Below are 24,557 nucleotides of genomic sequence, written 5' to 3' on the forward strand. Positions count from 1 at the left end.
AATTGGAGGTATCTATATGTAAAGTGATCTTTAATTGGAAGAGAACCAGTACAGTTACTTAATGTTGTCACATAATTAAAACTATTTATTATTCTTGTCTTTACTCTTACCAATTAATAAATAGTCGCTAATTAGAGGTGTTTTAGATAAAGTGATTTTTAATTGGAAGAGGACCACTTCATTTACTTGTTTTTGTCACATAATTAAAAATTATTTATTCTTCTTGTCTTTACCCATACCAAATAATATAATGATCCCTAATTGGAGGTGTTTAGACAAAGTGATCTTCAATTAGAAAAAAAAACTAGTTTGGCATCATTAAGTATTATTGGTCGTTAAAAGAAGACAAGTGCATGCGCGATCAAAACCTGAATCTCAAATCCCAACGACCTATCATAAAACGGCCGGATTCCTACCTGACCGCTAATATTTCCCCGCACAGTTTTTAATAGTGTACGCATTTAAATCCATGGGTCAGACATTATTAAACCGTGTCCACCCGGACACTTTTGAATGCTGGACACATTTCAATCTTACACCAGCATGCACTTCGACAATTTCAAGAGGTCAAGGAATGCCTCTAGCAACCGACATGTTTTTGATCAAGTTTAATGGGTTTTCGCCCTTGTCCCTTGCATTTGTTTACCTCAGCTTTAAACTTTAATTTCAGAAAATCTATTTCTCTGTGTTCAGAATAATGATCCTTATTTACACATGTTTAGTGTTCCTCTTTTAAACCTTATACATTTCATTTGGTTGACAACAAGATCAACACGTTTTGCTTCATTCTTAGGCAATAACATATTACCATAACCCAATTCAATATTTTGGCTTTTAATGATTTCAATATAGCCTTGTAAATATCTTGGGTTTCTACAAAAGAATCTCCTGTCATGTTGACTTCGTCGACACCTGTTTAACTTTATTGTAGCCCAGTTTCGTACTCGCGTCTTGGTTCACATGATCTTTTGGCGGGACATCCGAACCGGCTATCGTTGTCGTCATTTTTTACACGTATTAATTCCTGGCTAGTAATCACTAAAATCAGATGCTTTTTTTACCTTAGGCTTTCTTTGATTCTTTGAAGGTATATTGTCCCTTACCATGCAATTCAGCAGATTTGCTGCCAATTGGTTTGTTTTTAATAAAGAACAAAGAATATAAGTGGGCTGAATCGTCTGAGGGCCGAAACGTCCCGGCTGAATCGTCCCTGGGCCGAATCGTCCAGATACCTCTAGCTCACTGACAAAGTCCCGCTGCTTGTGATTCACTATGTATTGTGATTCACTGTGCTGTGTTGGCATCCCATTGTCTTGTAGAAATAATCCAGTAAAGATCGTAAAGATACGTCAAAAATAGGGTAAATCAAATATGTATTACAAGTTTGAGTAATCCGCGATTTTTTCATTAGAAATTTGTAACAGAGAGTGATGCCTGCCCTCATAAGGCGGATGTATACAGACTAAAGGTTTGATTTAGTAGATATTATACATGGCACATTAAATAGAATTATGATAATATATTTTGCAATTGTAAAAGATTTTATAAAACATATTTAATAACAAACCAGTGTACATTCACTTCTACAGAAAATGTATTTACCACCATGCTAAATTAATTCACAAAGAAAGGCCGAACAGCAAAAATAAAAATCAACCAAAATTACTCAACATGGCCTATTCTTTACCATTGCCGTGTATTAATCTACGGAAAATTAAGTAATGTTTTTACCAGAAACAAGTTAAATATAGAAATATTATTAAACTATCGTAAAAACGCGTAAACAACAACACGCCCGGTAACGTCCGGTTGATGAAGCGAACTGTTTATCCGGCAGTTTTTAAATAAATAGCATGAAACGAACAATTAAATATCCAAACAGCATTTAAAATGATGTTGGCATGTAGTTGATAACATTTTTTAACTTCCGGTGGTCCAGGCTTAGATTAGTGTGACCGTCACAAAAAGTTGTATACATCCTGACGCACTACGGCATGGACAATATTACTGTTACAGCGAAAACCGCAGATTACTCATTCTTGTGATACAGTATATATTTTTTGTGTGAACCGAGAACAAATTGCAACAGAATTTTTTTTTGTTTTGTCTGGTAAATATGGTTCAAATGAACATCATTTCCAAAGTTTACCAAAATCGGACATAGGAATGGGTTAATTAGCATAAAGTCAAAATGGCCGCCATTTGCTATTTAGACCACCTAAGTGCATTACGAGTAGATATAAATCTGATATTAAACATTCTAATTATCATATTCAAATTGCCATATGACGTACCCGTGACGTCATTTGGTAGTTGTGACGTTATATATTATAACTGCTTAAATGACATACAATGCGAACAATTTAGGAACTGCAGGAAAACAAGTTTCTTAACATTCTCCTTAACATCATAAACATTCTAATTAGCATATTTAATTTCACATATGACGTACCTATGACGTCATACGATAATTGTGACGTCATATATTAAGTTATAACTGCTTAAATGACATTATATTATGCACACAATTTAGAAACTGCAAGAAAACAAGTTTCTAAAAATTCTCCTTGTTGAAATGAACATCATTTCCAAAGTTTACCAAAACGGGACGTCATAAAGTGGGTTAATTAGCATAAATTCAAAATGGCGGCTAATTACTCCAACTCCTTGGTTTACTATACCATTTTGAAGCTCTGTATCTCCTTAACGGTTGGTTTTAGACCACCTCGAATTGTGAGTAGATGTAAATATGACATTAAACTTCCCAAATTTAAATTACCATATGACGTAACTATGACGTGATAAGGTAGTTGTAACGTCATATATTTATGTTATAATTGCTTAAATGAAATTATCCTATGTTAAAAAATGTAGAAACTGCGGGAAAACAAAACATGATATCCAAAGTTTACAAAATCGGACAGAGGATGAATTATATTTGAAGCAAGAACTGTGAAGTCCAAAATTAACATGATGTGCCTACATGTATGGTGGAAGTATTTTGACGGGGGTCAACTATTACATTTTCTATGTATGTACTTTGAATAGGAAACTGTGATCCAACTCCATATTTAGGATGGTGTCGAATTATTAAACCCCAGACTATTTAATCCCGGAGTAAATGGTAACGTTGAAGGACTTGGGTTGGTAATATTAACATTATCAGGACTGCTCGACAGCCATCAATAAACAATGCACAAAACGATTTATTTAATATTTCATTGCTTTCGCAGCAATGAACAAACATTATGGTGTATACATAGGTAGCCTACAGTTACAAAATATTTTAACAACTTAAAAAAAACAATACTAACAGTAAGATGTATGAAGTCGTGGTATACATCATTGTATAATAAATACATTTTTTGAAATATAGAAACGGTGATCATTGTTGCATGATGCATTATCGTATCGACATATATACATACAATGTAATCCATCCATAAAATTTACCTAATCCTCTAATCAATGATGCTAAAAATAAGACCATATTTACGGTAAGTGTTGATTGATTGACCTAATCCACGGCACTAATATTAATTAATTAAAATAGATACAATAACGTTGTTATGGAAATTAAGGTTTATCATAAAATATTAAAACAAATTGTAAACGTAATACGTAATACCGTAACGTACTGTAAGTTAAAGGATAATTTAATAAAAATATTTATATCTACGATAGCTATATAATTTATCAAACAAGCTAGAAATAGAAATAATTAAGTAAGATCTGTAACTATGGATGGATCCGCGTTGTTTGTATGCTTTGTGTAGAAAACATCTATTCGGTGGTCAGTCAGTCAAGAAGGTATTTTGTAATAATACAACCGGAACCTGATACATGATTGGTATATGTAGCGAAAATAAAGATCATGTAGTATCGCATCTTCTGAAAGCACATTTGATGCTGTATAGCATCTTCAAAAGGCGTATGTCAACACTTTAAATCAACTTATATAGCGTCCTATTTAGGGTACTAATTTATCCAAAGATTTATCTCATGAATTATTCATGTCATCTGCCTGATACGTCGAATAATAAATATTCCACAGCCTCTCTGCCAGCTGTTTTGTTTATTGGTTAGTGCTTCAGCTTTCCAATCGGTTAGTTCGAATCATCCCAGTGAGGCTGTTTCTTTTCCAAATAATGAGGGTTAGGTTAGGTTCATAGTTAGGAATTAGGTGCTATTGCTGTTTGTTCAGCAGACACGATATTGCAGAACGTTTATTGGCATTATATATACATCATTATGTTACCGTATGAGAACAGGCTAGATCACTTGTAGTAGCACACTGACGAACGTTAAAAGCGTCACATTAAAATAATGCGTCCCAACAACGAATCTTCTGATACAGTAAACAAACATTTTGTTGAGCATTACAATTGTTCACGTTGATACAATGACATTATTAGTTGTGTGTGCAATGGGAGGTTCTGAACTTTTTTCGGCATACGATGATGTAGGCCTACCATTTGAGTTTGTGTCTGATGTCTTTTCAACAACGGCCGTTTTTTCTAACTCACTCGATTTTTCTTTTGAAATTGTCTTTTTTAAATTTGTCGAGGATTTAACTTTTGAAATTTTCCGTCGTTTTCGGTTAGGTTCGTATATTCTGTAAATTAATGCCAGTGGTCCAGTCTGTAAATAGATAACAAAAATATGAAATAATTTGCAATTTACTAACTGTGAGGGCGCTGACGAAATATGTAAAGTAAGTTCTTGGATTTGAAATTGCGCCCTCTAAACAAAAATTCGTCATAAAAAAAAACTGGTGTCCACCCCTTGAGGCAGCAGCACCTTTAAAGATGTATTGTCCCCCTGAAAAACATTTTTTTTGAAAAAAAAATATTGAATTTTAATTTATTCACCTTTGACCAAAATTGGATGAAAAAAAATATTTACCTGAGAAAATCGTAATTTAAAGTAAAAAATGATCAACCGGAAGTCGGTTGGCTGGCAGTCAACTGGCTTCCGGTTTAATTTAACACTTGACCTGAAAAATCTTATGAATTATGCATATTGTATGATTCTTGCGCGTGTATGTGACCTCTAGGTCATCACAACAAAAATACGACGTGATATGGCGAGACGACGTTGTGGGAAAGTTCTGTAGTTATAGTAACAACAACAAAAAACAACTCCTAGGCTAGGTCGCTCCCTAGCAGATTGGCAAGTAAGAACTGTAGTTTCTATGGTGTAGCTTTGTTAGTTAGTATAGCATAGGATGCCTAGCTAGCCCAGTACAGCTACTGTGTGTAGTGTACTAGCCTATCCCTATCTATTGCCTAGGCCTAGAGAGGCCTAGTAGCTAGTCTAGTGTACTAGTTGTAGGCGTGAGAGTGAGCAGTAGGCCAAGCTGATACTAATAGTGTAGAAGTGTCTGTAAGTACTGTTATATCTGGTTCGGTAGTAGGTAGAATGACAGACGAAATGAAACAAGTAGTCATACTCAAGGTAACTTTTAATAGGTAATCCTCTACAGTATTGGTGTTTAGGTTGCAAAGTGGCAAGGTGTCAATGTGGCAATTTGGCAATGTGTTCATTTATTGCTACAAATGCAAAATAGAAACGGATAATTAACAGAAGTACCGGTAATATTAGAATACTGTCACGTGACCCAACCTGTCTGAGCGAGAGAGTGGCCTAGAGTAGACGTCACCTAAACTGATTAAAATATAACTTTTAAATATTCTTATCAACAATTACAGTCTATTACCAGGATTCCTGGTGTTTTTTAAAAAAGAAGTACTGTAATAAAGTTAACAATATTTTAGAATTCACCAAAACGCTATAATTTTCATAATAATACTGTATAGGGTGATTGGAACGCTTCAGGCATGTTTATAAAGCCCCTTTTCTCACAGAGCTGTGTGTCAGGAATATTGCGGGATTATACCATTACCATGCCGGTATGGTTTTCTGTGTGGCATCATGCCGGAATCATGCCGGAATCATGCCGGCATCGACATGACCTGCTTTAGACCTAGTAATATTCTAGGGATATTCCCCGCAATGCCAGACGGGCATTCTGTGAGAACGCAACACCGTTATATTCGATGCGGGTTGGGTAGGTTTGGCCAGTATGCGTACCTTTTTATGGCCAGCGGGCGTCCCGGAAATTTCGCAATATGGCCAGCGGGCGTCCAATTATTGCGCAATATTTGTTCAATGGCAGCGTCCGCGCCGTGCGTGTGAAATACGTACAATGCGACATATGGCGCTATATACATAATTAATTTTATATAATTATACAGAATTTGCAAGTAGGGCAAGGCTGAACTGAGGCCTCTAAAATCCAATCTATCTGTTCACAGCAGGCTAGTAGCCTAACTTAAACTGATTTAGTAAATTATACTACTGTATTTTAGGGCCTAATTAATAACAATAATTATTAATAGTTTTAACTATTATAATGTCAATCAAAAAACATTTTAAACGAAATTTCAAATTATTTAATATTTTTTTTCTGATAAATAATAATAGTACGTGGCCGGCCGGCATCTCGCGCGGAAAATGTAAATATAACGCCCTCTCTGTCGCATTGTACGTATTTTTCACACGCGTGGAGCGCGCGGACGCTGCCATTGAAAACATATTGCGCAATAATTGGACGCCCGCTGGCCATATTGCGCAATATCCGGGACGCCCGCTGGCCATAAATTAAAAAGGTACGCATACTGGCCAAACCTACCCAACCCTGTATTTATATTCCGGGGTCATATTTAATTCCCCGTCGAGGCTTTGACACCTTGCGCGGTCAAGTGTATCACTTTGGCGCCGATTCAATTCAATTAACAATAATAATGTCGAACTGGGATAATGAGATAAGAGAGCTGCTTAAAATAAGGGGACAAGAAGAAATTTGTAGCATAATCTATAGGCCTAGGCTAGGCCATAGCTCTTTGTTGGCGCCTGACCCTTCGTGGCCTTGTAAATTGTACAGCCTTCGAAGGTGTTTTACATATTACCGATGACGGCTAATTAATTGCTGTACCTGTATAATATATGCACAATATACTGTACATGGCATGTATTGCATAAATATGCTATAAAGGAAGATAATAATCTGTAACTTAAAATTCGCCGCCATATATCACTAGACAAAAATAACAACTAGAATTTAATTCGTCACTTTGACGAATTATAGGTGATCATTTTTATAATTTTATTGACATTAATATTTTTTAAACATGCACGTATGTTAACATACAATTGGAAATTGTTGATGTATGCGATTTTATTATACGCTTATATGAGTTGTACCTATGCCATATGCATTATGTACAGTATATACTGTATATCTATATACAGTGAAGCATTGGTGAAGTTACGAACACACATCATGTTCTTATTTTTTGGCATTGATGATATCAAAATAAACTTGTGAATAACAATATCGAAAGATAATGAATTGAGCAACAAAATATAAGATTTTGGAAGAAAATTTGGCATGTAGATGCGCAATACGCGCTCTTTGAAATTTTTATAAATTAGACGAAAGAGATGAAAAAACTACTTTTTAAAGTCAACTGGCCATATCATAACGTCACAACATCCGAAAAGCTTAATTTTTATATGAATTTATATCTACATTTCATCAGCTTTCATAATCAATTATAATCAACAAGGTCACCTTTAATTCTGAAAAGATGTATATTTAAATATACGCTGAAGGTCAAATTACACAACCTACGTTATTCAAGTTTTTACGTGTGATGACGTCATCAAAATTAAAATAGTGGCAATTCATGATAAAGATAATTAATTTAGCAAGCGAAAATAGGGCTCAAATAACGGAGATGCGCTCTATTGAATGTGATAACCTACAAAAAAAAGATGAAAATTCCTAATTTTTAAATTGAAGTGGCCATTTGATGACGTCACAACATTTTGTCCGCTAAATGTGTGAATGAATTTATATCTACAACTCAATGGCTTCCAGAATAAATAAAAAAAAAATTAGGGGTCATCGTGCATTCTGAAGAGATATTTCATTTTAAAATTGCCATTGTCATTTTTAACGTGCTCGTATAGCATTATTTTAAGTCGGAATTGATTCAAATTTTGTAAATGTACTAAGAATTGTGAGTAGAATGTGATTGTGCCTCTGGGAGGCCAGTCTTTGACTGAAGAGGTTACCCAGTATAAATATACATTTCAATATTTCAATCATCTCAGGATGGCATTCCACCTGGTGAGCATTTTCGACTTAAAAATATACTAGTAATTATTAACTCATTTTTTACTGTATTGTACTGTAAATCTTCACACTTTAAAATTATGAAGAATTTTTCTTATGTACTGTTGTAATTTTTTAAATTTATTTATTGATGTTGCTATGTTTGTAAAATAATTTATACAAAACTATTTTATTATTGTTTTATTATGAAAATTATACAACATTTTAAAAGCTGGAAAACAGCCAACATATTTGCCGAATGCTTTATGATAGTCATCCAATATTTATCTTGTGTTCCACTACTGAGTCTACTGCCAGTTGCCTTTATGTAGTATGTTTGTAACCTCTATTCCAGTCGTCATTAGCTTAAGTCTATAAATCTAAAAACAATGATGTATAAATACAAATAGAAAAGTTAAATATTCACAATTTATTGCATACATATAATTATTATTTCTGTACATGAATTTGAAGTTTTCAATTTTGGGTACTAATGTACAGTAAGGAATTCCTGAAAAGTGCATCTCCTCCCTCAAAGGCCTAGTCTAATTACTGGTGTTTTGGTTGCTATCAACAACAATCTATTCTATCAACTTCTTTAGTACTGTATCCTGATCATTTTCCAAATGTTTTTTGTCATCAGTAAGTCTTTTTTAGACTTTAAAATTAATTCTAGCTCCGGATGTATATGAATAGTACAGCAACATAGTATGCCTATTTCCTGTAGCTAGTTGTGGAGCGATTGCCTAGCTAGTTGAGTACGATATATAGGACCTAGATAGGCCTCTAAGTGGGTTCCCGTCTACTTTTCTGACTATCGATTATCTCAGTCTGCCTGCCTAAAGCTGCTACACTATACAGTAGTAAACCACTAACTAGGCTTTATAGCCCTAGCCTAGATAGCTAAGCATAACTATAAGCCAAAAACGTCTAGTTTGCGATATATCTATTATAGGAGGATGTGTCATTCATCTAAAATAAAATTCTACTTACCGGCAAATTAACGGCAGAGCTTTTTACATCATAGGATCAGGGAAACCCCCAGCACTTTCTTCTGTTCGTCGCACATGCTTGTTTAGGTGGTGAAGATAACAGATAGGATCTCCTCTGTTTGGATGCTCATTAACATATCATGCATATTTATGAGTTGTTAGCTAACCTTGTTATTTAGGAATTTATGAGCTGATGAGTTCGAAAAATGGTAAACTTATTTTGATTTTTTATAAGCGAAATCAATATTTTTTCGGATTTTTTTTTCGGCGAAAGTGAATAACTTTATTATAACTACAAAATGATCTATTCAAAATTTTATTTTTTATATCTTTACTTTTCATGTTTTGGGGGACAATACATCTATAAAAAACTTTTCCATAAGTCACGGATGCTCATTATATTAGATATGGAGCAGAGCAATTCGGAAATGGGTGTACGAATAAAGCTATCATTTCCGTATTAGAACACGTGGTTTATAGTGATACATTTTTTGGTGGAATTATATGAATAATATTAAAGAAATTGTAACGCACGATATAAATATTTTAAACGACACGTATACCAGATATTTCCTTTCCCTGTTTTTCCAGGATAATTTAAAAACGAATAACAAAATGAAAACGTTCCTGAAATTCAATTAATTTTTAAATTCTGCGATTGTGTAGGCTGCCGGTACTGTTCTTACCCTTCTCCATGAAAATATGTAAGCGATGTCCATTAGCGAATAATCGTCAAATAGTGCTTCCTCTTCCGATTTCTTATAAAATACATCGATCTAGTAAATAATAAGAATCCAAATTACAATGGAAAGTACATATTATACACATAATGCGGACCAACCAGTTTAACCTCATCTCTCCGTTGTAATATAATATTTATCCTGTAAATTTGAAAATACTGTTGTTATAATAAATAATAGGCATATACGGTGTATAACATGAACACATCAATTGATGAGCGACGGTTTAGGCAATATATACATGCATCGAATCGACAGATAATACCGAAAGCGACTAATGAAGCCAAAAATGCAGTCCACTGTAGGGGCCTATTACGGGATAATTCTAATAGTCCAGTCCCTAAGGGGAAATGATGTTACCATAGTGGATACAAGTGTGCCCTTTGGCATGTTGATAGAACATGATATGGAGATACCAAAACAAAGTTACTGGAAATCTGATTTGACCTCTGTGACCTCTGACCTAAATTTTTATATTTCTATCTTAAACAGCCATATCTCCGCAACGGGTTTGACAATTGAAATGATATTGGTGTCAACTAGATCAGAGGGTACATATTTATATTCGCTCTAATAGAACTTTTTTTCAAAAAAACGACCGGAAATGTAATTTCTCAATGTTTTGACCTTTGACCTCGGCTTACTATATCTCAATAACTACTGGTCAAAATTTCTTGAAATTTGTTTCAAATTGTTAAGAGCATACATATTTATATATACTCTAATTAAACATGTTCTTCCAAATCCACAGGAAATGTAATTTACTGACCTTTGACCTTTAATGTTTAAATATGTCTGTATCTCTGTAACCAAATGTCATAAAAAGTTCAACTTGGTGTCAAAATGTTCAAAATGTAAACATTTATATTAGCTCTAATAGAAGATGTTATTATATTTTTACTGGAAATGCCAGTTTGAGGTATGACCAGGATATACTGTTAAGCGTGCGTGTGTCATACTTATAATAATATACCTAAAATATAGATTTAATGGACCAGAACTACATTCAATATCCTATTTAGCCTTTTACAATTTTCTTAAAACTTAATGTTTAATTTAATTTCAATATATAATTCCATCGCATGGTAGGCCTACACCGTAAGAGCAACACTTAATATCAACAAAAAATTAGATAAACTTAAAAGTTAAATAACAATAAAAAAAAAAAAATCAGGATCTTAAAGAAAGAAAAGAAGAATTAACCAATGCGATTTGATACTCATAAAACATATGACCTAATTATCAATTAATTGCTTGAAGTATGCTGAAAAAATAAAATATTTGAAACAGTGAGGAAAAGCGAAGAAAAGAAAAACATATGTTTAAAATATTAGAAATCTGAAAAGGATCAAAGACAAATTAATTACAAAGTTGATTTCTTTTCAAGAACATACTGTAGTGGAATATAAAAGGAAAACAAACCAGTGAGCAGTCAAAATTACCATCTTGGCTTGATGAGGCAATAACACATCCAGCTCATAACACTAACAAAATCTTTGAAACCAGAAGAAATTAAGAGAAGCAATGATAATTTAATTTTAATCCACAAAAACATGACAAAACTGACATCAACCATTACCGACCAAACGAACATTATCACATGTACACAAATAATTTACAAAAGTAATCAAAAAACAAAATCAGAGACCGACTAGAAGTAAATAAACCAATATATAAGGCTTTATACAGTAGGACCATCTTATACAGTTTGTCAATCAACTAAAATAAAAAGGAAATTAATATCACCAAATCTTTGATTTAGAGATTATCAGAAAGCATTTGACTCAATAAAACAGGCATTACCATATTAGAGGGAAATATTATACCTCAACAAATATTGATTACGATCGTTCAAAGAGAAGTTAAGGAAGATTAGTAAGACAAGGCGACACTTCGAAATGCTCAAAATATTAATTGCTAAATATATGCAAAACGATGGGTCATAGCTCAAAATGACATTTCCAATTGAATTCTGACAAAATATTTTGTTAGAGCAAATATAAATGTGTATATTCTAAACAATTTGACACCAAACTGAACTTTTTAGGACAAATAGTTACCGAGATATTGACATATTCAAACATTAGAGGTCAAGGGTCAAAAAAGCTTAATTTATGGTAATTTTTTGAAAAAAGTTTCTATTAGACTAAATATTAGATTTATTTTCTTAACATTTTGAGCCCATTTTCAAATCTCTGAGATTGCGTGTTATTGAGATATTAGGCAATCAAGGTCAAAAGTCAAACTGAAAAATAAAGCCTTTGCGGCCATTTTTGTACAATTATTTTCATTATAGCGAATATAAATATATATCTTCCAAGCATTTTGAAAAAAAAATTAATGTAAAATGTCCCTGCGTTGTCAAGATATGGCGATTTTTAGTTATATAATAGAAAAATATAAAAATTGAGGTCAGAGGTTACAGAGGTCAAATCAGATTTCCAGTAACTTTGTTTTGGCATCTCCACACTATACTCTACCAAACTGCTATACTGAAAAATTTGTATCCAGTCTGGTAACATCCCACCCCTTTTTCTCCCCTTAGGGACTGGACTATAAGTGATATTTTGAACAAACTGACATAGGCATAACGATACAGTATAATCAGGGAAGAGTGAAATCCCCATAATTTCGCTCTTCCCTGGTGCAGTCTAAACAATCTCAAGATCAAGGTATATAGGCGTCAACGAAATATATATATTGAGAAACCGAAGAATTCCACTTAATATTTTAAAGTACTGCGATACAATAAGTCAAGTCAAGTATCATTTATTGTCATTTGTTTTAACAAAAAAAACATAGAAATTCTGTTTGCTCTGTTGGCGGAGCACAATATCCAACGGACACAACACGAACTCAAAAACAAAAACATTACAAAAAGTGTCTACATGATGTTTAAGGCTTTAATAGCTCCTGGAAAGAAACTATTTGTAAATCGTGCCTTATTGGCCTTAATAGAACGAAATTGCCGACCGCTGTGCATCGACTGGGACATACTAGAGGCCGGCCACTCAGATCATTTGAAATATAAATACCTAAGAATTTAAATTCTTCTACAAACTCAACTGATATACCATTAATAAATATGGGATATTTGACATTAAGTGATTTACGGAAGTCTACAACCATTTTTTTGGTCTTCAAGAACAGATTTTTTTCGTTACACCAGTCTACAACTCGTTTAACTTGGTTGCGATAATTAAACTCATCACTGTCATCATTGATTAGACCTACAATGGTAGTATCATCCGCGAATTTCGCGATATGACAGTTACTGTAGTAAGCCATGGGTAAATAAAGTAAAAAGAAAGGGCGACAGTACACAGCCCTGTGGTACACCTGTATTTATAATACGCTTATCCGATATAGGCCTAATGGTACCCACTTTAGTACGTTGGGGTCGATCAGTTAAAACGGTTAACACCCAGTTTCATATAGAAATATCAAAACCGATTTCAACCATCTTAGTGTGTAACTTATACGGTACAATCGTATTAAATGCTGAACTAAAATCTATATATAAAATCCTAGCATATCTTTTATTTATTTATTTATTATTTATTCGGTATATAAAATATATTACAAAACGACAGTCAAGGACTGAAATGAATTGTATAACAAATGCCAAAAAATTAGTTAAAATTGCTATAAAAATAGAAACATCTTATTAAAATTAGATATCGTACCATAAAATTAAAAACATAGATGAATAAAAAACCTTAAAACATTCACTTATTACATATCTAAAAAAGAGCTAGTGGTGCCTATTAATTATATCCACCATGGTGGGAACTGGAGACGACCTAAGTCTGCTGGATTTACAATGAGGTACTTCTAGAAAGCGGTTGAATCTGAGAGACCGAGCTGGCTTATGAAGAGGGGGAAGTATTTCTCTAAACAGCTCGGATTTTAATTAGCCTTGTTACAACCGTTAATGTAGAAAACGCCAGCTTATGTCGAAACAACCGTTAATGTAGAACAATCCACCGCTTATGTAGTAAAACCTCCAGCTTATGTAGAAACACCAACAGCTTATGTAGTAAATAAACACCAACACCAGCTAATGTAGAAACGGTCAACAGCTTATGTAGTAACGAAAATTGCCTCCCAGCTTATGTAGTTACTATCGCCAGCTAATGTAGAAAATGTTATATATTTTACAAAAATGTCGAAATCATGTGCAAATGCATCGATATTAACTTAGCTATCAGTCTTTCCACCTCTCGTAAGCAACCAACTTTCTAAAACGACCACACATCGTAAGCTACCATCTCTGTTAAGGGACCGCTTCTCATAATCGACCACCTCTCGTAAGGGATCACCTCCTCTCATAAGGGACCACTTCTCATAATTGACCATCTCTCGTAAGTGACCACCTCTCTTAACGACCACACCTCTCTTAAGTGACCACCTCTTTTAAGGGACCACGACCTCTTTCTCTCTATTAAAGGACCGCTTCTCATAATCGTCAGTGACGACTGTTTTAAAGGACCACCTCTCTTAACGACCCCACCTCTCGTAAGTGACGACCTCTTTTAAAGGACCACTTTCTCTGTTAGAGACTGCTTCTAATTATCGACCATATCTCGTAAGCGACCACCTTAACGACCACACCACTCGTCAGTGGCGACCTCTTTTAAAAAGCCAGCACCTCCTCTATTTAAGGACCGCTTCTCATAATCGACCTTCACCCGTTACATCGACCTCTGGAAAGTTACTACCTCTATTGAACGACCGCCGTCTCTGTTCAGGTGCCACTTCTCATCAACCATCTCCCGTAAGCGACCACCTCAACGACCACACCACTTGTCAGTGATGACCTCTTTTAAAGGACCACCACCTCTATTTAAGGACCGCTTCTCATAACCGACTTTGTCCGTCACATCGAGCTCTGGAAAGTGCTTACCTCTATGGAACGACCACCGTCTCTGTTAAGGGGCCGCTTCTCATCATTGACCACCTCTCGTAAGCAACCACATTAAGAGATAGTCGATTATGAGAAGCGGTCCTTTAATAGAGAGAAAGAGGTCGTGGTCCCTTAAAAGAGGTGGTCATTTACGAGAGGTGTGGTCGTTAAGAGAGATGGTCGCTTACGAGAGGTGATCGATTATGGAAAGCGGTTCCTTGTGAGAGGAGGTGATCAATTACGAGAGGTGGTCGATTATAAGAAGTGGTCCCTTAACAGAAACGGTGGAAGTTCATAGGTGGGCAATTCAATTGAGAAGCGGTCCTTTAATAGAGAGAAATATGTCGTGGTCCCTTAAAAAAGGTGGTCATTTACGAGAGGTGGTCGCTTACGAGAGGTGCAGTGGTCGATTATTAGAAGCGGTCCCTTATGAGAGGAGGTGATCCCTTACGAGAGGTGGTCGATTATGAGAAGCGGTCCCTTAACAGAGATGGTAGCTTACGATGTGTGGTCGTTTTAGAAAGTTGGTTGCTTACGAGAGGTGGAAAGACTGATAGCTAAGTAAAGATCGATGTATTTGCACATGATTTAGACATTTTTGTAAAATATGTAACATTTTCTACATTAGCTGGCGATAGTAACTACATAAGATGGGAGGCATTTTTCGTTACTACATAAGCTGGTGACCGTTTCTACATTAGCTGGTGTTGATTTTTATTTACTACATAAGCTGTTGGTATTTCTACATAAGCTGGAGGTTTTACTACATAAGCGGTGGATTGTTCTACATTAACGGTTGTTTCGACATAAGCTGGCGTTTTCTACATTAACGGTTGTAACAAGCCTTCCCCGAAAGACAACACAAGTTTGTTTCTTCTCTCAACAAGAGTAGGTAAACCAGTAATAGACAATGCATGATCATAGCACAAATAGTGGTTACCTAGCATGATACGCAGAGCTCTCTTTTGTACCTTTTCAATAGACTTGGACATGTCCTTAGTGATAGCGCCATGCCAAACAGGGGCAGTATATTCTAAAATAGGTCTTATATACGCCATATAAACAGTCAACAGATCATTAATTAAGATTCCTGCTTTCTTCAAAATGCACAAGGAAAATAAACGTCTAAAAGCTCTAGACACAATATAATTAGTGTTAAGTTCCCATTTCAGGTCATTTTGAATGATTACACCAAGAAGCGTCATGTGATCAACTACTTGTAAAATGGAACCACTCAGACTAAAAGAAGGCGATATAATATCATCCGACTTGTCCTTAAGAAAATTGACAACCAAGATATGGCATTTGGAGGGTTTGGGTATCATATTATTGGATGAACACCAAACACTCAGATCATCTAACAGGGATTGCATGGAAGGCAAATCACCTTTGCGAACGACCTCCCCAAGGGTGAGGTCATCCACATATTTCCATCGTCTGCAGCAATCAGCACAAGCATCGTTAATAAGTACTAGGAAAAGTACAGGGCCAAGCAATGTCCCCTGTGGGACACCACAAGTCAAGTGACTTGGAAGATGACAAAATCCCAGCAAACTTGGTGTTGAGAGAACGGGAAGTGAGAAAGCTGCAGACGATGGGAATTATGGACGACCTCACACCCAGTTCAATCAACTTTATAATAATAACATTATGATCAACACGATCAAAAGCTTTAGTAAAGTCAGTGGCACATAGGTTAACATAACATTTACTCTTCTCAACATCTTTGAGTGTAGAGTCAATAAGACTAACAAGATAGTGAGTTGAGGAAGCCTTTTTCCTACTACCAAATTGACGAGAATCTAATTTACCCTTTCTTCAAGAATCCACTTAACAATACAAGATTCAAATACCCTGGCAAGAATATAGGTAAGGGAAATAGGTCTAAGGTCAGAGACAGAACTAGCATTCACAGTTTTAGGAATGGGAACTGCAGTAGCCCTTTTCCAAAGGTCGGGGAAAACACCATCCTTCAATGCATGATTGAAGATATCCGCAACAGGTTCAGCAAGTTCAGGAACAAAATCTCTATATAATTTAATAGGGGGTTCATCTGGATGGCCAGCTTTGTTAGGCTTAAGATTACAAAGGGCTTTTAGGACCTGGCCAGCATATATTAAAGGTGGTGGCCCAGGGGCTGGGAGATAAGCAGGCAAATCGTTTAAATTAAGAGGAGGGATGGCATTACAAACACTAGAGAAATGGGCATTAATCTCAGAGCCAGTTTCAACTTTGGACAGCTCAGGCAAGGTGAAATTAGTATTTTTAGTCTTAAGATTACATAGTTGTTTAATACCTTTATGCCACATGGCAAGGTTGTTACGTTTAAGACTTAATAAGAAATTACAATAATATTTGTTTTTAGCCTTTCTAATACAATCTTGGACTAAGTTGCGAATTGAACGCCACTCATCCGTTCTACCAAACCTACGAAACAAATTTTGTCTAGAGTCAATTAATCTTCGAATCTTGTCGGACATCCAGGGCTTGTCAGCAGTGCGCTTGTTCCTAATCAGCACAGGAAAGATCTTGTTAAAAGCACCATTCAAAATTGAAGAGCACATTTTGATTTTTCGATTGACGTCCTCAATATTCAGCACATCATTCCACTCATGGGTTGTAACCCATTGGCCAAAGGACAAAACAGAGGAGTCACGATATGGCTGAGAACGCACTGATAGACGCTTGTGCTGAGGTAATTCCATCAGTGGTTCCAATAGGATGGCATTATGGTCACTCCGACCCAGTGGCGCTAAGCGTTGCGGAAGATAGTAAAGATCAGCACGACTCAAAAATATCTTGTCCAACAGGGCATCCTTTCGTGTAGCGAAGTTAACAACTTGCGACAGTTCAACATTCACTTCCAGCTCAGCTAGATCTAGGTCATTAAAGTCACCCAAAATAGCAATAGGAGCAGCGAAATCCATAGAACGAATGTTATCAATTGTATCAACAATGTGCTCAATCAACAAATCCGCATTAGCGGCAGACGGTGGATAATAAATAGCTCCAATATAAAAGTGACTACCTTGATTTGACTTGCCTAGAATAGTTGTCTTTATCCAAAAGCATTCGAAATTACAGCTACCATGTGCAATGCAAGATTCACAGGCAAAATCATCACCAACAAAAATAGCAACACCACCACCTCTCTTGTTGCATCTATTCTTCGTGAACTTTTTAAAACCGGAACAATTCACAAAATCAATAGTAGCATCATTCAGCCAAGTCTCTGTTAACACAGCTATATCGACTTTGAATTTGGAAATGGTGGCTTCAAATTCATCAATCTTATTTTTAACAGAGCGGGCATTAGCAAGGAAAAGTCTAGGACAGGAAACTCTTGATCTACGTAGTTTAATTGTGACCAGATTATTTCGAGAAGAGCCACTTTTGTTGAGGGCGGCCATGGTGGTAGGCCTAGGCCTAGTAGTAGGCCTACGCCCATTACCAATAACGACTTTAATCTTACGACTTTTATTTCTGCCACCACGAGAACCTCTCGGTTTCCTCAATATCAGGAGCTCCTTAGCAATGTTGAAGAAAGATGGATTATCGTAGAAACATTTACCTTGGTTGAAAGATTTTAGGTCAGCAGTAGAGTAACGGACAGCCATCGAGGAGATGCCAGTACCGAGACGGGCTAGCTGAGTATACCGCGCACAAATAGGTACACCTGCTCCTACAGCTGGCTTGGTGACCAGCCCTAAATCTAAAGTTCAGTTAATACAGGCAAAACTAGCAAAATACCATCAAAAGACAAATAATAGTAGACACCTAACAACCAACTTGCACAATACTCAGCACGAGACGAAAAAAAGGCGTTAAAAATTGGTAAAATGTTAGGTGAAAAGGAGAGCGAATTTAAATTTCAAACGGCATCAGTGAAGCGCCCTCATTGACATTATCACGTTCGAGATGCTCTAAGATCCTATGCAAAGTGATCGATACAGCATTTCGGTAGACCGGTTTGGTCTATAAGCGAACTGATATTGGTCAAGATCTCGAGGACACTTGGTCTTCAGGTAATTAAGGACTATATGTTCAAAGCATTTCATCAGAACCGACGTTAATGTTATAGGTCGGTAATCATTCAGGGTTTCGATTAAGGAACGTTTCGGAATCAGAATTATTATAGAATCTTTAAAACATTGCGGAATAATTTGAGATATAAGAGAGAAAATGAAAATGTATGTAAAAATATGGGCAATCTGTTTGCATCAATGATTAACAAGCATAGGGGATATACCATCTGCACCAGCTTAATTTGATCCGATTTTGGTTTGTAGTTTGTTATTTTATTTAAGCTTTTCCATAACTCTCTGGAATCGCCGGAAGATATATCTTCCTCTAACCTGTTTTTATATTCTCTCTTGGCTTTATTTATTCCCTTTCGTAACTCGTATTTTGATTTCCTAAATAGATCCTTATCATTCGATCATCTCTATTTCGTATCAGATCCTTAATAGACTTGTTAAACTATGGGTTTTGATTTGGATACATCTTAACTACATCTTTATCGATACATATGTCCTGGCAGAATTTAATATATGAAATAACAGATTCAGTACATAAGTTAATGTCCGAACTGTCCTTAAAAGCATTCCAGTCTGTACAATCAAAGCAACCTTGTAGTTTCATAATATTATCCGGTGTCCATTTGCTAATCATGCATGATTTGACAGCCTCGCGCTATCATGTAAATCATGTATCGCAGTATAATGTAAATTAGGTTGTGGTCGGACATCGCAGTATCATGTAAATTAGGTTGTGGTCGGACTCGCCAAGTGGAGGTCGCTTTATTGAGCTGTAAGAATCTTTAATTGTTGTATAACAATGATCCAAGATGTTATTGTTCCGGGTCGAAACCGTAACATGTTGAAACAATTTGGGGAGCGTTTTCTTCAAATTAACGTGGTTGAAATCACCTAATATTATGGAAGTTGCAATATAATAATATCATTGACCTGGACTAGGCTATATCGAGATCAAGGTCAACGAAACGTATATATTGTGAAACCGAAGAATTCCATTTAATATTTTAAAGTACTGTGATACAATAATTGCATTGACCTAGCTATATCTTTGTTCCAATCTTTTTTCATTTAATTCCTAATTTTTTACGCGACACTTCTGAAATCGGAAATTATTACTTAATGTTAATTATAGGGTAATCCTTATAAGAGGTGAACAAGCATAATTGGTAATATAGTAGGGAAGATAATTAATTGGTTACTAAACAAGATGGCCCACAACATTCAACCTGAAACAAAGATTATGTGAGACATATTTATATGAATATTTTGCTGTCGAGTTATTTTAGGCCTACATGAGTATAGGGTAATTCCATCTCAGATCACCCAATGAGTTAAACCCTACCTCTTCCAATTTTGATGAAATTTGGTATATGGGTGATTCATAGCAATTAAAGCCAAAATTTCAAATTTTAACTTTATCGGACCAACGGTTTTCGAGATATCGCAATTTCAATTTTCGGTTTTTACGCAAAAAAGGGCGCGTCCGCCACGTTTCAAAGAACATCTCGGGAACTATTGGTTCGATTTTAAAAGCAAAGGTATTTTTGTAAAGGGGAGACCATAAGGAATCTAAATATACTAATTATGTGTGTTTTATGTTAATTTTAAGTTGAATAAAACTTTGACATATATTTTGACCTTAAAATTGACCCCGTGGAACACGCCCGATTTGTTGGTGACTATCACGAAAAATGTAGCCTACGTGTCAACTACAACATATAAAAAAATTGGAGGGTTTTTTTTCTTTGTTTCCATGAAATTACAATTTGAAGTTGACATACCTCTTCCTTTTAGTGTATTTTTGGTGTCTGTCCATGCATTACTTCAATGTCAATTTGATGTATTCCAAAAATAATTTTATTTACAAACTAAATATTATTATAATGTTACAATTGTCTATGTCTGGCCTTTACTCCTTGTCATCTGGCCAATTCAAACAGTATTTAGAAATGTTGTGGCGATCATTTTGGGAAATACTGTAATTCCTAGTCGAAGAGGATTTTATAAACGGACAGGCTTATAATACAATGTACATTTGATTCAGGAATCCAACAACAGTCTTCTTTGGACGGCCAATAAAAGGTTTTCGCTGGCCCATGAGGATGCATAAATTTAATTTGATAATCCCCAAACTCTTTTGAGACATCCACAACCAAACCAATCCATGGGACACCATCATAACTACAGCACACAGAATTCTGAAGTCTAATAATGGTGGGTTGTGTTTCAGCAACAATTTCATTTTCATCACTGAAAGATTCTTGAATCACTACCACATCCGGAGGGTTTATCTGGGTACTAAGTTTGTAGACCTGCATCTGTGCCAGAGAAACAGGAACAAAGCGATGATATTGTAATGTACCCTTGATGGTCTGGGCGAGGTTGAATCTCGGCTTTATTTCTTTTTCCACAGTAGATACCTCATCTATTCCCACATGAAAAAAGTTGATGCCTGGAATGTCCATATGAGCGAGTCATATGGCCGAGCGGTTAAGGCAGGGGCGCCGTTTACCGTACCTAAAGAGCCAAGAACAACATCGACAAGGGTTCGAGGCCGACTCGCTCCTAGTTCTGGTGGTGGAACAAGTCTTCTCGGATAAAGACTATAAACCGTAGGTCCAGTGTACACAGTTATAACCTGTGTGTACTTTTAGCCCCTGTATCAGGGGGATTACCACCTATCTGATAGCACAGTGATTAATTTACTATTGGTAATCCTTGGCCACATTGCCTAAAGACATAAAATAAAAATTAAAAATTACACAGTAGTCGAACATACTGAGAGATGTGAGAATATGACATTCAGTCAAACGCTGTAAGCTTCTCTTAGTGACAAGCCTCTTAACTGTTCCACCTATGCCATCACATGCACTCTTGCCATGTGATGTAGCGAAAAAATTCCACTCGGCGTCTAAACCAAAATCTTCCTGGTGGTGGCAAAGGTTAATAAAGTTATATTTGTTTTTGTATTGGCTGCCACATCCATCTGTGAAATAATGAACTTTTTTCATGGTTGGTAGTTTTGTTTTTAAATAGGGAATGACAACCTTTAAAAAGGCATCAGTAACTGTTGTATGTTCTCTGCAATCACTTATTATGCATATGTTAATGTGCATAATAACATAGTAAGGACACTAAACTATGTGTCAAAATTGATTTGAAAAGTATGTGAGTTACCCAGTATTTCTCATATCAAAATATATCTACTGTTTAAGTGGGCCTGATGAGAAAGCGTAACAATAAGACACCTTAACAGTTAGTGTTCACACTGTGTATAAGTATAACAACACCAAAAATACACTAAAAGGAAGAGGTATGTCAACTTCAAATTGTAATTTCATGGAAACAAACAAAAAAAAAACTCCAATTTTTTTATGTTGTAGTTGACACGTAGGGCTACATTTTTCGTGATAGTCACCAACAAATCGGGCGTGTTCCACAAGGTCAATTTCAAGGTCAGAATATATGTCAAAGTTTTATTCAACTTAAAATTAACATAAAACACACACAAGTAGTATTATGTCGTATGGTAGTTAATCGTACGATCAAACGGTACTGGGTATGATCAACTAGCGTTCGTGTTCCCACCTAATCATCCATTCATAGAAGTACTGATGAAGATATCAATCTGTGGCGACAATAGAATGGACCCGAGACCTGGCTATCTTCGACTTTTAAATAATAGAAAGTTTAGAAAATTTTTTGTTAGACTAGAAATGTACGTTGTATGTATATAGAAAAATGGTTGTAGTTTTCAAAATTACGTTGTATAAGTTTTCAAAATTACGTTGTATAAGTTGCGATGTGAAAAACTGTTATTTGATCGTTAGTTGTCGTGTACATAAAGCAAAAACATAAATATAATAAAATAAAATAAATTAAAAATTGTTAGTATAACTTAAAAAAAAAAAAAGTAAAGATATAAGGAAGAAAAGCAAAGAGATCATGGAGCGGCTGTACCAGAATATACAACACTAAGTATTGTAAAGTTAAAACTAAAAAATTAGGCGATCTTGTCAAAGGTCAAGCGCCTTCAGCCTGCCACGTTTCGATATTCAATATTGAACTTGACCTGACGTGGTTCCACAATTTCTTGTTATGAAAATGGTAGAGTGTAGATAAATAATATTGATAATTATTAATTAAAAATATTTTGTTATTAAATATTATAATATTCAAAAAGTCTTGGTCTATATTAAAAAGTCTCACCTTCTTAAATATAAATTTTGCTTGAAGATTAAAATGGTATTCGTTTCAGTTTTGGTTTCAGTATAGATACGTTTCTTGTTTAAAAGTTGCTAGACCTAGATAATTATACCGTCTTTTCTTGTCTACTTGACTGTTATAAATGTTATGTTTGAAAGTTGCAAGTTCGAAAGTTTGGTGTGTGCGCGTGTTAGAATGTATCTTTATATTTAGGTTCCTTATGGTCTCCCCTTTACAAAAATACCTTTGTTTTTAAAATCGAACCTATAGTTCCCGAGATACAGCTCTTTGAAACGTGGCGGACGCGTAAAAACCGAAAATTGAAATTGCGATATCTCGAAAACCGTTTCATCAAAATTGGAAGAGGTAGGGTTTAAAATTCCATTTTTTGGGGTGAACTGAGATGGAATGACCCTATAATAAAAATGTCCTTTACCTGGTAACTGGTATCCAAACCAAATTTACTACGCACGAATTTCTTTAGATGTTTGATTGTCACAGCGGCTGCGCAACGAAGATATCGAAGATCTACAAGCTATTTAGATAGAAAATACGTTTACAAGAAAGAGTACAATAGTAGTATAATAAAAGGTTGTTTTGTGTAAAAAGCATTTTTCAATAACGATCCATTAAATGATATCATAATAAACACAATTATAAGCCTGAACATAATAACAATCAACTAACACTAATTGGTATTAGATAATGCAGTAAATTAATTTTATATTACACGACCAGCTGATATCGACCTTGCCTCCTCCATTTATAAGAAATGATGAAAGTTCTCTTTTCTATGCTAAATGATGATAGATGAAGATTACTATAGGCACGATAGTTTATGTAAACAATATATTTTTTTATTATACTAATCTAACACAAACCTCGCCTTCTCCTGTCCCATTGGTGTTACTGTGCCGTCGTTTTCTCTCTGCCGACTCTTCTGCTGTCTTATCTTCGTCATTGTCTGGTTTATCCGCAAGCGGTGGAGGTGGATGCGGTGGTGCCACACGCGGCAGGCGGTACTCCATCGATAAGCTAATATCTTCATCATCAGTGTAAATAAAAAGTGATTCAATTCCTAGTTCTCCGCGTTCCTCACGTGCATTAGGTGGTAAAGATCTCCCTAAAAAAAGTAACAAATTTCATTACGAGGGGCGGTGCTGATGTGAAATTATTCATTGCTAAAGTACAGCTACGCTGAAGAATATTATCTATACACGTGACACAAACACAACCCCTGCAAACTAAGTTATAGGAGATATATTACCGTAGTTTTCTGAACGTAAACTGGTAAACTATACACATCATCTCAAGCCTCAGTTTTATAAAGCTCACCGTTGACGATACCCATATAATTACTTACGCTAGATCCCTTGAAGTTAATTGAACATAATAATAAACAATAGACCGCGCACATGTCAAATGAAAACGCCAAGTAAATACCAACTCGCTCATTAAATTTACTGTTTAAATCATCAATGATGTGGTGGTCCC

The 24,557-nt window shown here is 35.4% G+C and overlaps 1 protein-coding gene across 1 annotated transcript in view; it reads right to left on the reverse strand.

Moving 5' to 3' along the window:
• Positions 1-3,186: 3,186 nt before the first annotated feature.
• Positions 3,187-24,557, reverse strand: part of LOC140063616 (polycomb complex protein BMI-1-A-like) — a 51,986-nt gene continuing 30,615 nt past the window's right edge. Inside the window, exons 6-9 of the mRNA XM_072110036.1 lie at positions 23,945-24,186; positions 23,500-23,598; positions 9,861-9,950; positions 3,187-4,641 (exon numbers count right to left, since the gene is read on the reverse strand). Of these exons, the coding sequence (XP_071966137.1) occupies positions 4,390-4,641; positions 9,861-9,950; positions 23,500-23,598; positions 23,945-24,186 (683 nt within the window). The 3' untranslated portion in view covers positions 3,187-4,389. The remainder of the gene's footprint in view (positions 4,642-9,860; positions 9,951-23,499; positions 23,599-23,944; positions 24,187-24,557) is intronic.

Source organism: Antedon mediterranea, chromosome 1, assembly GCF_964355755.1.
Source record: "Antedon mediterranea chromosome 1, ecAntMedi1.1, whole genome shotgun sequence".
Classification (NCBI taxonomy): domain Eukaryota; kingdom Metazoa; phylum Echinodermata; class Crinoidea; order Comatulida; family Antedonidae; genus Antedon; species Antedon mediterranea.